We start from the raw sequence: 14,023 nt of genomic DNA, 5'->3' as shown, positions 1-14,023 counted from the left end.
CACATTACTTCATTAATATATTTTTACAAAACTTCACGCATACAAGAATGTAATTCTTAAGAATAAAAGTGAACAAATATTAACCACAACTAAACACAATTTTAGATTTCCAAATATTCAATTTTATCAAATCACAGTACAGGTATATAACAATGTAAATTCACTATACTATAAAAAATAGAAAAATTCTTGACCACAAGCAGAATTTCTTGACTTTCTTAACTGGTAGACACGCTGACCTAAATGTCCTTCCCTGACATCTCTCCTTTCACTCTGAAAATGACACAGATGTCTGTATTCAAGGATAGACCACAATACTTTCTAGCAATTCACACAACTGAAGAGTTTTATTTCTTTAGCCATAAGATCTTTTTTACAAGACATGTGTGTACTTCTTTTTCTGAGGTAGGTAGTCCGTAAGTACGTAAAAAGGCCACAGTTTGCATAAATAACAATGATATATAAATATTACAGGATTCTCACTCTCCACTGTTGCCATATAACATTTGAACTTTCAACTCTCATTGTGTCTATATCATAGCTAAACTGTTAACTAAATTTGAAGCAAATCTTAACTACATAAACAATTATAAAAAATCACTTATCTATTCAAAAATACACTGGAAAAATAATTTGGTTATCATGAGAACATGAAACCACATCAAATATCAAAATCTTCTAACATTCTAAAATCAAAATATTTCATTTCATGATAATACATTAAAATAACATTACAGTTTCTCTATATCATTTACATTTATATAGTACTAACATATAAAAATCTTTGTGTAAATGTTACAAAAGTTTGATTTGTATGAAAAACTTTACTACTACATAATAACAAATGAAATACTTGCTGCTTTATACACCATTTCCTACGACACACTTTGTTCCTTCTTCTTCTTGTTCTCAACACCAACTATTAACTGGGATAATAAATGCTCTATCTCGTTCACTGCTTCTCGAAGATATTCCTCTTCACCCGATTGTATTGATTCTGAAATTGCACATGTGCATGTTATGACTGCATTACAACTGCAAGAAACTTGTAATAACATATTAACACCATTCTACGTGGATCCTTTAGCAACACATTCACATGCAGAGGGTGAGTAGCACTCACAGACACAATGTTATTATAAAAAGATTCATCGCCAGGAAAGCTTCAAGACTTACTACAATGTTATTAATTTTAAACAACAACATTGTAATTACTTCTGACTAGAGAATCATACTGTTTCAGGGTGGCCACTCTAGGTCCGTGATAAAAGTCAAGTATAATTCCCAATTTTCAAGGCGAACTTTCTAAATATTCAAGGGTACAAGCACATTTTTTTTTCTATTTCAACCTTACCTATCACCACCTCTAGCCACCCACACAGATACACACACAAATATATTAACAGTATAAAGGGTCTGTGCGATTTCAATGTATCCAAAAATTTTAATTCAATTAAACGGTACATGTGTATTTAAATATTTAATTTAAGGTGCGGAGTTTACACTTGCCATTTCGCATACTCAGACTAGAAATACGTCTACAAACACAAGTCACAAATGTTACGGGATATACTAATTAAGAAAAATTGGCAATTGTGTAACAATTTCAAATTTATCTAAGTAACTTCAAGATATCTTATCTTGCAATAATTTTCCATCTGTCAGATAGATTGTTCTGCAAAAGACACTAACAAGGCAAACGGATTGAGAGAATTCTGTCTTATTTTCCACGTAGCTTTCTTTTCCTTCCTCGATAAAAATAAAACCTAAACTGTGAAAAACTTTCATCAGGGCATTAAATTCGATGGGATTTGGATTAATAAAAGTTGCAATTTTCACGTCTACAGAGAAAAAATCAAGCAGAATTGATGCATAATTTCCGGAGCCAATAATTCACGCAGAAATCACGGAACTCAAGGAATTCCCGATTAGTAGCCACCCTGTGTTTACTTCATACTGTTCTACATCTTATTGCTAGTCAGTGAACAGACATAATTTATTTGTTTTTTATCATTGTGCATCTAATATGTTTGTAATGCCATTACATATGTGGGTGGCAGGATGCTCACCATTCATATTTTACTGGTACCATTATATATTACATGCATTTCTCACATTACACCGACCTTTCCTCCTATCTCATTATATGGGCAGACATAAATTTGCATGCTACTTTTCTATTCATATAATTTAATGCTCTCTACTAATATCAAATTATGCTTGTAATTTTCTATGGACCTTTACATTAAAAGAGAACATAAATTACCTCTTAAACACGGAGGCTGATTTTCCCTGCATAGGCATCAACGACAAGCATGTTTTCAGCAGAAAAATTTTAAAATTATGCAAGCTTTTAAATAAAGATTTATATCTTGGAAACTACAAATGCTCGAGTTAAAACTTATACCTTATTTTCTTCCATACAGATTAAGCTATAAGCTTATGGAAGAAAAAAATCTAAATTTCCATTATCAGGTAGAGGAATAAAGAAAAAGTAAACAAAAAAATAATAATAATTCTTAACTTGTCAGGCCCCGACATAGGCAATGCCAAGACATGACGGTTCAAAACATTACCGGCATATTGCCTGATATGTGTTCCATTCTCGTGCTGCTGATCTTTCAGAGGTAAAAAAAAATCCTAATGTAAAAGTTGTGCTTGTTTTTCACAGGTAATTTAAAATTCTCCCCTCCACTCCAAATATAGCCAGAATAAAAATTAAACTTTACTAATTACTAATGAGATACCACAAGGCTCATGTAGCACTTAAAACATGTATCTCCAAACATGAAAACGCTTTATGTGACATAGACCTCACCAAAATGTGATACATGAGTCACATCCAGTGTTTAGAGTTAAGATGATTTGAAAATATCTTAAGGCGAGGAGGGACAATTTCCCCTAGGCCTTTCTCGCTGCGGCAGCTGCTGATCACTGTTGCCAACTTCACTCTTTTGGAGCCAGATCTGACTCTTTCGTGCACTCGTTTGACTGTGAACTGTGGCACCTGCCCTCTACCCCACAATGATGCCACCACTGGCTCCGGCCCATAAGGACCAACCTTTGCCATGAGTGCATGTGACGTGATATTCATATACAGGCTGCATCACCCACCCCCTCTTTCCTCCCCAGGTATTTTTATATATAGTGTTGTGGCTGAGGTGAAGATGACAATATTATTATCCGGGAATCCTTTATTTTCGATTTCATATGAACATCATTGGATTATTGAGATGGGTGATGCCACTAAATCTAGGTGGTGAAAACTAAGAATAAACTGCCATCACTTTAAAACTAACGGTAATAGCAGCGCCCCCACCTCTCTGACACCTAAAATTACCCTAGGAGGCACTTTATGCAGCCTTCGTTAATCTAGCTTTTTGAAAGTCATCTTTAGCTCTATTAATGGTGAAATGCAGCTCATTTATGCACATCAGGTTTGGCAACACTGCCAGGATGGCCGTATGAGGCAAGGAGAAATGCATTAGGTTTATGGGACCATTATTTTATTCGTTCTCTCGGGAGTATCAAGCAGCGAATGACATAGAAAAGTACATGGATGGAAAAAGGACACAGTGAACGATGCCATAGTAGTAGGAACTCCCATTTGATTAGCCGGAAGTTGAAGTTGATTTCCCATAAGGAATACATGGGATTCTGTAAATACTTATTAATCATATTTTTTCAAACATCGTGTCTAGATTACTAATCAACTTAAAAAACAGTTTCCACTTGCAACCTGGAGAGAAATTCATACTCTCTTGCATACTAATCCCTTTTTTAAATAGCAGTGCCCAATCCGACGATATTGAAATAAATGCACAACTAGTGCTTAATTGTCCCTCCTCACCTTAAGAAATATATTTTAAACTAAAAAATAAAAAAAAATTAACAGGTGTGGAGAAAGTTACATAATACTGTACAGAATAATCTATATATGAATTCCCTGAAATGCTAGAACAATTACATCAAAAGACTTTGGTGGGGAGGCCTTGTTGCACGCATGGGAAAGAAAATTTCATCAGAGATAGAGACCTGTGGGAAGGCAAGAAGAAGATGGAACGACTGACAAGATTAAAATGGATCTAAATCAAACTGGTAAGGACGGTCAAGCATAGATTGATCTTTCTCTGGATAGAGGTAGGTAAAAAAAAACATGTTTCAGCAGCAACAAACTTTCAGATTTAAGAGTATTAGAGTGTTAGAGCGTACAATTTTACATCTGAGTTTGAAAAAAAAATTACAAGAAATCTACTTCTGAGACATCTAAATTTTTAAAAGGCTGAGTTAAATAAATACAATAACTTCTTTTAGATTGTTTGAGAATATACCAAAGATACTGCATCAGAATTCATGCTTGTTGACAGTTCATTAACGGTAGAAAGTGGCACTCCCAAAAAAAAAAGTATAGGCAAAACTACTCTAGTTATGCGAGAGTGTATATAGTACATAGATATATTTAGTAAGCCTACTGAAATATGAAATTAACAATTGAGGAAAACCAACCATTCAAAAAAAAGCTTTCATTTTTTAACTATTGCTTATGTCTAGTTATAAATTCCATGTCAAAAGTTGTATTTTCAATTTATATACGAGTGTCTTTTTACAGTAGAGAGATAAAGGAAAGCTGTGGAACAAGAAAAATGAAGCCGAGTATTTTCATTGATTTGAAACACTTTGGGGAAAAAAGTTGAATAAACCTAACAAAAAAAGGCACCAAAAAGTAGTATTTTTGCCCCCAAAAACCCATTTTTTTCTGACCACTTCCAACTGTAACCCTGAGTTTTCAAAAGCAACTGTCGAGCAACATACACAGGGGAAAATAGGTCCACCTCTTGAATAGACACTCTGACTTCCAATCTTCTGAAATCTAAAAGTAGCATTAAAGCACCCTTACAGTACCTTCTAATATTGCATCGGATGCCATCATCCTCTCGAGCTTCTCCAAAATGGTGTTCATGTCATCTTCAATCTCCTCCAAGGTGCCACTTTCTTCCCTCGGGCTGGAGAAGCACGTGAGCTTGCTACTTTCTGCACCAGACTTCTTCAAGAATGTGCTCAGGTCGCTAGGGGAACACTCCGAGAGGCTAGGCAGGAGACCAACATCCCCATTTGTACGGGGGTAACCAGACCGAACCTCATTTTTCACGTATTTCGTTCCTAAGTGATTCTCTCCACTCTGACCATCTCGTATGATTGGGCTCACGTCAAAGTATGCTCTTCCATGAGTAGCAAGGGGAGTGCTCTCAAGCTGCTGCAGGTTAGATACGGCTTTAGGCTGCAACTTTTGCAAATAACGCTACAAAAGCAGAAGAGAAAATATTACAACACACATTTACTAATGCAGAGTGGCTACAATAATGTATGATTTAAATATAGTTTCAGGCTCTTCCAATATATAGGGTATCTATTAGAGTACTGTAAGGGATCACTTTCGCTCGATCATAGTTGTTTGAGTCGCCAACGCTCGAGGGTATAGAATCAAATATCATTTCAATGTGACAATAATCATAGAAATATACAGGGTGTCTCATCCCTGAAATATTTCGTGAACAACAACAAATATTGAAAAACTGCTTTCGTGGATATATAGTTGAACATATTGTGTCCACTAATTTCATGAGAGGGGCTCATGAAATTAGTGGACACAATATGTTCAACTACGAAAGGAAGTACGATTTTCAACACAAAGTTAGTTTTCTTTTAATGGATAACCCATTTTATTTTCAGCTCATTTGAAAGTACGGAAAAAATCATTAAGAATGGTGTTTGTTACATTGTAATGCGTCAAGTAGTTCTCAAGTAAATGTAACCTGAAGTTGAGCGTGAAGGCGCATCCCTAGAGGCATGCATATTTCGTTTTTGACGAAAAAACGAAATTTGAAAAAACACATTGTAGTGTTAATTTTTCATGTTTTTGAAAGGTGTGAGATGAATTTTGTGACCATATTTTGTCACGAAATAATGTGAAATGAACTGCAAAAAGCGAAATTAACTCTTAAACACGAAATTTACCGTTTATATACCGACGCGACACCTTCTGAGGTCTGAATTATCCTGAGAGTTATGCAATTCCCGGAAAATTGATTAATTCTGCTGTTAATATTGGAGAAGCAAAATTGGACCCCTTTACACAGAAATAAACTTAATACTATGTTAACTACATAAATGTGCTATTAGAAGTGAAATATTAATTCTGTGGAATAAGCGTAGTTTTTAAATCAAATTTAGGATTATATTCACAATTTTAAAACCAATATGTCTTTTTATATACCACTTATCATCCATTTTTTCACCGCTATAACACCAATATTTTATTTACCGCTTTTGAACCTGAAATTGACTCAGTTTTTGTACCGAAATTTTGCTTTTTTATTTACCAAAAATATGTGCCTCTACGCATCCCTCACTATGCTGGTCGGCAGAGGTGAGCGCAAATGTCGTCATGCATACAGCCTGCAAGCATGTGGTGCATTTTTCTTACACTCGCCATAGATAAGTATCATCCCGGCCTTTTCTCAGCAACAGTTCTGACGTATGTACACTATCACAAACGTCTGGTTAATCAGTGTAATTTGTTATGCCCTTGCTTTATTTAATAAATCAATTTGAAGGAAAAATGTATAAGCTGCAAAGTTTCAAAGTTGAAAACTTAAAGATTTGTCATGACCAAACGAGAAGAGTTGATTGTTCCAATATACTAAAAATTATGACGTAAATAAATGAACGCCAATTAAAAATTAGAAAGATGTTAATGTACTAACATTTATGTATGTAACTGATGGCCGAATATTTAAAATTTATACTTTTTTAATAAACCCTTATTTGATAACTCAGAAAGATGTATCAGAACCTTTTAGATAATTTGTCAGAGTTTACTTATGTACAACCCGCAGTTGTTGGGAACGTAACAAGTTTCTTAAGCACAACGCATAGTATGTAGAAGAGTAACATGTTTGTTACGATACACGAATGGCGTCAAAAGGGGGATATGCATGTTACGACACACAAATCAACTTGTGAAAATGTTTGTTTCAAGCGTCAACTTCAGGTTACATTTACTTGAGAATTACTTGACGTATTACAACGTAACAAACGCCATTCTTAATGAATTTTTCCGTACTTTCAAATGAGCTGAAAATAAAATGGGGTTTCCATTTAAAAAAAAAAATAAGTTTGTGTTGAAAATCTTACTTCCTTACGTAGTTGAACGTATTGCGTCCACTAATTTCATGAGCCCCTCTCACACCTATATATCTGCGAAAGCAGTTTTTCAATATTTGTCGTTGTTCACGAAATATTTCAGGTCGCAATGTTAGATGAGACACCCTGTATATGTAAAAATCCACCCTTATAGTTTCAGCCCATAATCATCTATTCATTTTCACATATTGCTATGCATTGGTAAGATAGACTAAACCACATTTGAACATGGAGATGATAACTATGTTCACTTTAGTTTCAATTTCACTGAGTCTTTCCCTTCACGATCCACATCTTGAGTACCCACTAACTAACTAACTAACTCTCTAGCCTTCTTAAACCCGAAGGTTCATGGCTGCAGCAACATAGGCCTTCCATCTGTCCCTATCTTGAGCAAGATCTATATACTCTTTCCCATCCCTACCGATTTCCTTTAGGTCCATCTCAACGTTGTCCCTCCATCTTCGTCTTGGCCTTCCTACAGGTCTCCTACAGGTCTCTTACCATCTGGTTTCCCAACAAGAATTCTGTAAACTCACCCACTACCAGACAAATTACGGTTATACGTGAACCACTGGGCTTCGAGCATATACTGCTCGTTTTGCCTATTTGAGCATTATTCGCTTGAGCAAAGAGTTGTCAATTCCGTACACCATCTAGCATCATCTGTGTGAACTATTAGACGATCGAGCAAAAAGCCCTTGTGCAGCACTCTAGTGTCCACAAAGGTAGTTCACAATTTCACAATTTAATAATGTGACTTTTTTTTCGATCTCCTTATTTATTAGACAAATGATGCCACAGAATATTGTTCCATTGAGGCCTGCATGCACACTATTTTGAGCATTACAGAAATTTTACCATACACACGTACGAGGGTTATTTTTTAAGTAAGGTCCGTTTTGCAATAAAAACAAAGTAAGTAAATGTTTTTCAAAAAAACATTTATTTTCTGAATTTACATACACTTCTCTATTTTTCTACATAATTTCCTTGCCGGTTTAAACATTTATCGTAATGAACTACGAGTTTTTGGATACCCTTCTTATAGAACTGTGCCGCCTGTGATGATAGCCAGTTACTCACGGTCGTTTTCACTTCTTCATCAGTGTCTAAACACTTGCCGCCCAGGAAGGTCTTCAGATGGCAGAAGAGGTGGTAGTCGCTAGGTGCAAGGTCTGGATTGTATGATGGATGATCAAATACCTCCCAGCCAAAAGATTCAATCAGATATTGAGCTTGAGCCGCAGCATGTGGTCTTGCATTGTTATGAATCAGTACGACACCGGCTGACAGCATTCCACGCCGTTTGTTCTGGATTGCTCGACGAAGTTTTCTTAGGGTCTCACAGTAGGAAGCCGAGTTAATTGTTGTTCCTTGCAGCAAAAAGTCCACTAACAAAACACCCTGCCTGTCTCGTCATCTCATGTGACGATATGACTCAAGAACACATCACCTTCCTCGTTGTAGAGGGTCAAAAATGTTAAACCACTGGCTATCATCACAGGCGGCAGAGTTCTATGAGGAGGGTATCCAAAAACTCGTAGTTCATTATGATAAATGTTTAAACCGGAAAGGGAATGATGTAGAAAAATAGAGAAGTATGTAAATTCTGAAAATAAATGTGTTTTTTTTTAAAAAAAAAACATTTACTTTGTTTTTATTGCAAAACGGACCATACTTAAAAAATAACCCTCGTATTATTTTGGAGTCACTAACTACTATACAGACAAACTCTTTTGAAGGAATGCACTGACTAGAAGCATGCGTACTTAGTTTTTGACGAAAACACGACCCATAAAATAACATTTTGTAATGTTAATTTTTCATGTTTCTGAAAGGTGTGAGGTGAATTTTTCGTACCCTGTTTTGTCACAAAATTATGCGAAATAAACTGCAAAGTGCGAAATAGACTCAAACATGAAATTTAGTGTTTATTTACCGACGTGACACTTTCTGAGGTTTGAATTACCCTGTGAGTTATGCAATTCACGGAAAATTGATTAATTCTGCTGTAAATATTTGAGAAGAAAAAATGGACCCCATTATACAGGAATAAACTTAATACTATGGTAAGTACATAAATGTGCTATTAGAAGGGGTATGTTTATTTTGTGTATTAAGTGCAGTTTTTAAATCAAATTTAGGATTCTAGTCACAATTTTAAAACCAAAACGTCATTTTATATACTGCTTTTAATCAGATTTTTCACTGCTACAAAACTAACATTTAATTTTATTTACCAAAAATATGTGCCTGTAGCAATGACATACTGTTTTCATCAAGCCCCGGATCATTTGCCACTAGTTTATTATAATGTTTGCCCATTTTCCAAATCGAAGATAACTTTACAAAGTTTGTTCAAGATTTCGGCACATGAAACAACCCAGGTTTCAGTCTGGTTCTCATTTGAGGCGCACAATAATATTGCAATGCAGATACTAACCCCATACAGTCATTTTGTTATTTACAATTTTATATAGCATGCTAATCAAACTTAGATTAAACCTTTCTTCCATCTTTCGATGTTACAGTGAGATCGAAGTTCAGAGTACGAGTGGGTTTAGGGTACATTTTATCTTCTCTGTACTTTAGATACTGTATCTCAAGAACTTGGGCTGAATCACCTCTATTTCCCTAACATGTTCTTGTCCAAGGGCTGTCATATGTAGGTAATGTTTCATATTTATACTTTGCTGTTATTATTGATTGTTCAATTAATTTTGAAGGACCTCTGTCTTCATTAATACAGGTTGTGGTGCCTAGGATAGAGATGGTAGTGAATTGCTAGCATTTAGCATAATGCTCCAAAAGTGAAGAGGCATGCATATTTTTGATGGAAACACAAAATGTGAAGGAAAAAAAACACTGTAATGTCCATTTGTCGTTTTTAAAAGGTATGAAGTGCATTTTCATACCATGACTTGTCATGAAATTATGCAAAAGAAACAATAGACTCATGAAATTTAGAGTTCATTTATCGAAGATACACTTTCTGAAGTGTGAATTATCCTGTGAGTTATGTAAATCATGGAAAATTTATTAATTCATCTGTAAATATTTGAGAAACAAAAATTGACTTTGCACAGGAATAAACTTAATACTCTGACAACTACATAAACGTGCTATTAGAAGGGGAAAGTACAGATTATAAATCAAATTTAGGGTTATTTTCACCATTTTAATACTGAAAAGTCATTTTATATAGCACCTTTGATCCCAAAATGTGCCCAGTTTTTGTACCAAAATCTTGATATTTTGATCACCATAAATTTGTGGTTCTACTATTCTACATCCAGCAACCTGCATTACTGAAGGCATTGATCATTTCAGATTAATTGGCCACTCATGCAAAACGGAGCAGTTTTTTCTTCCTCTACCAACCTTGATGTCTTCTTCCCAGATGATAGGATTGAAAGCTTAGAGTTAAACTTGATCATTATTTTGCGGTGTGTTTTTCTAACGTACTAGTTCCAAGACAAGTCACACATTAAAAATAATTACCTTCAATTGTTTGAGTCGTTTTATTTGCGCTTGAACTTGCGATCTGTGGTCCTGCAGGCATTCTCCCAAATGGCCGAGTTCTGTTCTTTCGTGTGAATATAAATTATCTATCTCCTCCTGAAGTTGCCTGCATAAAAAAAGGAAAGGGTTTTCACATGTAAACAAAATATTTTCATTGTTTGCAAAAAATTGCACAAAATCTACTTCACTCATGTTGCTTGATCAACATGACTGGAACTTAATAAGTTCAAAGTTACACTGTCTTTATTGAGGTGTCTTTAATGCATCTGTAATGCCATTGACATTCTACAACTTGCATCCTAGTCACTTAACATAATGACAAGGCAGTGGACTTTTGCAAGTAGAAAGGTTAACAGTGGTTAGAACAGTCTCTCTCAGCAAATTCACGTGCATTGTGTATTGATTCTCCACAAAATACATGCATGAAGTTAAAAAATGAGACATGAAACTCAAAAAGTGAACTGGTAACAGTGGTGCCATTAAACTATACTAGGATATATATGTATTAGGGAAATTAGATAAAAAGTGAAACCAAAGAATCAACGTTCCAGATGTATTTAAAGTCTGATATGTTATATGTGACTAACTTAATAACTTATGACTAATGTATATAATGAAATAAGTATTGATGCTTTCCCGGCGACGAATGATGAATAAATTATCTCGGGCTATTGACCAAGTTAATTCTTGAAAAGTATCCGAGCTTTCAAAAGCTAACATCACTCTCATCTTGGATATCCTGATCAAACGAAAGCCAGACGGAACTTTAGGACAGTGTGTACCGAAAGCCGACTCACACTGATTTATACCTCAATGCCACCACCAGTCTCAACGAACCACAGTACTTTCCATCAGTGAAACAGAGCATCTACCAGAAGAAATTCAGCATCTTCATACGGCTTTCAGAGAGAACGAGTACTCAGAACACAAAATGAACAGAAGATTAATAAACCAACTACTGTCCAAGAAGACCATCACAGCAGAAAACCCAGAGACATCAAGGAATACAGACACAGTGGGAAATTCGGACATGCCAGGCAATCTGGACAAAACAGAGGACCAGAAGATAGCTACCCTACCATACATCGGAAACCTCTCTGGAATTATATGCCGTATTCTTAGTAAGCACAAAATCAAAACCATTCACAAACCACTGCCTAAAATCAGGAGCCTACTACGCAACCCCAAGGACAATTTAGGGCTCAAAACACCTGGAGTTTACTGGATTACTTGCAACTGCGGGAAAGCATACAATGGGAAAACGCAGGGTTGCTACGATTTTCTGATTATGAAATTCCCTCACAATTCCAGGTGTTCCAGTTCAAAAATGAAATTTTTCCAGACATGTTTATCATCATCAATTTTGCTTTTGAACCTTGTGTTTTTCAATTAATTATATAATCCGTTAATTTTCTTTAGCAAATTTCATTCTACACACACAAGATGATGTGAAAATTCCAAGAGTAAAATGTAAAATTACAATCGGCATCAAATGTGCCGATCACGTGCATCTAGCCTTCAGGCTAAGGTAACAGAGGTACATTATTTCACCATAACAGATCTTCACAATATAAAAACAACAGAATAAGTTCATAAACCATACACAATTCTTCATTTTCTGGCAGATTTATAGTGTCGTAGAAAATGCTGCTTTTTTTTGCTTACATTTAAAAGTACACAGCATCTGGAGAAAAGTTTGTTGCATATAGGAATTCTATAGGAAATGCCAACGAGATTGATTGATTGATTTAGTTTATTTTACTTCGCGTTTTGTGCCTCTTGGCTAATTTGCGAAGATGGGGATGAGTGATGAAATGATGAATGGACATTCATAAACAACCCAGCCCGAGCGGGATTCGAACACGGGACCCTTGGCATTCAGCGCGATATGCTAACCACTTGGCCACAGGGTCCAAATGCCAACAAGACTTAGATCTATAAAATAATAGACGATAACCTCATCTTAACCAACCTTTCTGATAATTATGATCATATTGTCAATGTACTCTAGTTATCAATCAGACAGGGTGTCTACAATTTCGTAAAAACAAAATTCACTGACTTTTCCACATTTTCCACACACAGAACCAAAATTTTCCAAAGTCAATAGGGCAATTAATATATTTAAACATGTGTGTAGGAAGCTACACATGACAGTTATTATCCCACTTAACCAATTTTTTAGAATACAATCACTTCAAATGTTAAAAGTAATAACAAGAAGGGGAACTGAACAGAAATTGACTGTTGGATAAGGGGTATAAAAGGTGAGCTTTTGCATAATGGTTGCCAAGTATTGACTAATGGTTAATAAAGAATTCCTTTTTTTATAAAAAATCACAACAATTATAGCTAGAGCTCGGAAGTTGAGGAAAAATCTTTTTTTTTTTTCCTAGTGTCCGAAGACGAGGCCCAACATAATATATGTTCATTTTGGGCCATTGTAGGCCAGAAAAAGGTGGGTTTTATTTGTCCTTTATTCCCGTTTTTTGGCTTATTGGTCCTTTTTTAGCCTTTTCTTTTAGGTCTTAACGGCTTCTTTTTTTTGCAACTTCAACTTCTTTCGATTATGTTTTTACTGCCCATTCTCAATTCGAATCATAATCAGTTCATCACCTCTTAAACATCCTTTCTGTAGTAAAGAAATAAAAAAAGAAAGAAAGAAATATATTTGAATTATCCCTGAAACGATAAAGGTAAAAAAAAGGTAAAGTGCTCCCCTGTGCATAGCACCATGCCATGAAGGTGTATAGGAGGTGTGGGGGTAACGCCCCACACGTTCTTGATCCGGTTGTGAGTGGGGGTCATGTGATCAGCATCATGCCCCTGACCGCCTTTACCCCAGGGTTTCCCCTAGGTATCCATGTTATTCGACGCTGGGTGGGTGCCAGGGCCGCTTCCGTTAGAAAAGTTCCCGGATTTGAACCGGCCGGGGATCGAACCCGGGACCTTTAGCATGGTAGTCTGATGCGTTACCGACTGAGCCACCGTGGCCACTGAAACGAGAGAAAAACATTTTTGGACTGAAAGAAGATCCATTTCATTCAGATAGTTTTTCGCACTGTGTGTTCCATACCACCAGAATTTTGTATTTTTTTATTCATTAAATATGTAAGTAAAACTGAAGTTATTAATTAATTTGGATCACATTTACACATCCTTTTTTCTGTTTTTAGGTCCTTTTTTTAAAAATATTTTTAGGTCTTTTTATAGGTCCTTTTTTGGCAATTTATAGGTCTTCAACTTCCGAGCCCTAATTATAGCATAAATAATAAAAAATTGTAATAAAATTTAG

At 35.5% G+C, this 14,023-nt stretch overlaps 1 protein-coding gene across 1 annotated transcript in view; it reads right to left on the bottom strand.

Moving 5' to 3' along the window:
* Positions 1 to 732: 732 nt before the first annotated feature.
* The window catches only part of LOC145979403 (dystrophin-like), a 56,561-nt gene continuing 43,270 nt past the window's right edge, over positions 733 to 14,023 (bottom strand). Inside the window, exons 9-11 of the mRNA XM_083112273.1 lie at positions 10,708 to 10,834; positions 4,903 to 5,299; positions 733 to 997 (exon numbers count right to left, since the gene is read on the bottom strand). Coding sequence (XP_082968399.1) covers positions 876 to 997; positions 4,903 to 5,299; positions 10,708 to 10,834 — 646 coding nt within the window. The 3' untranslated portion in view covers positions 733 to 875. The remainder of the gene's footprint in view (positions 998 to 4,902; positions 5,300 to 10,707; positions 10,835 to 14,023) is intronic.

The sequence above is a fragment of the Lepisma saccharinum genome, chromosome 26 (genome assembly GCF_977018435.1).
Source record: "Lepisma saccharinum chromosome 26, izLepSacc3.1, whole genome shotgun sequence".
Lineage (NCBI taxonomy): Eukaryota > Metazoa > Arthropoda > Insecta > Zygentoma > Lepismatidae > Lepisma > Lepisma saccharinum.
This window is presented reverse-complemented; position numbering and strand designations above follow the sequence as displayed.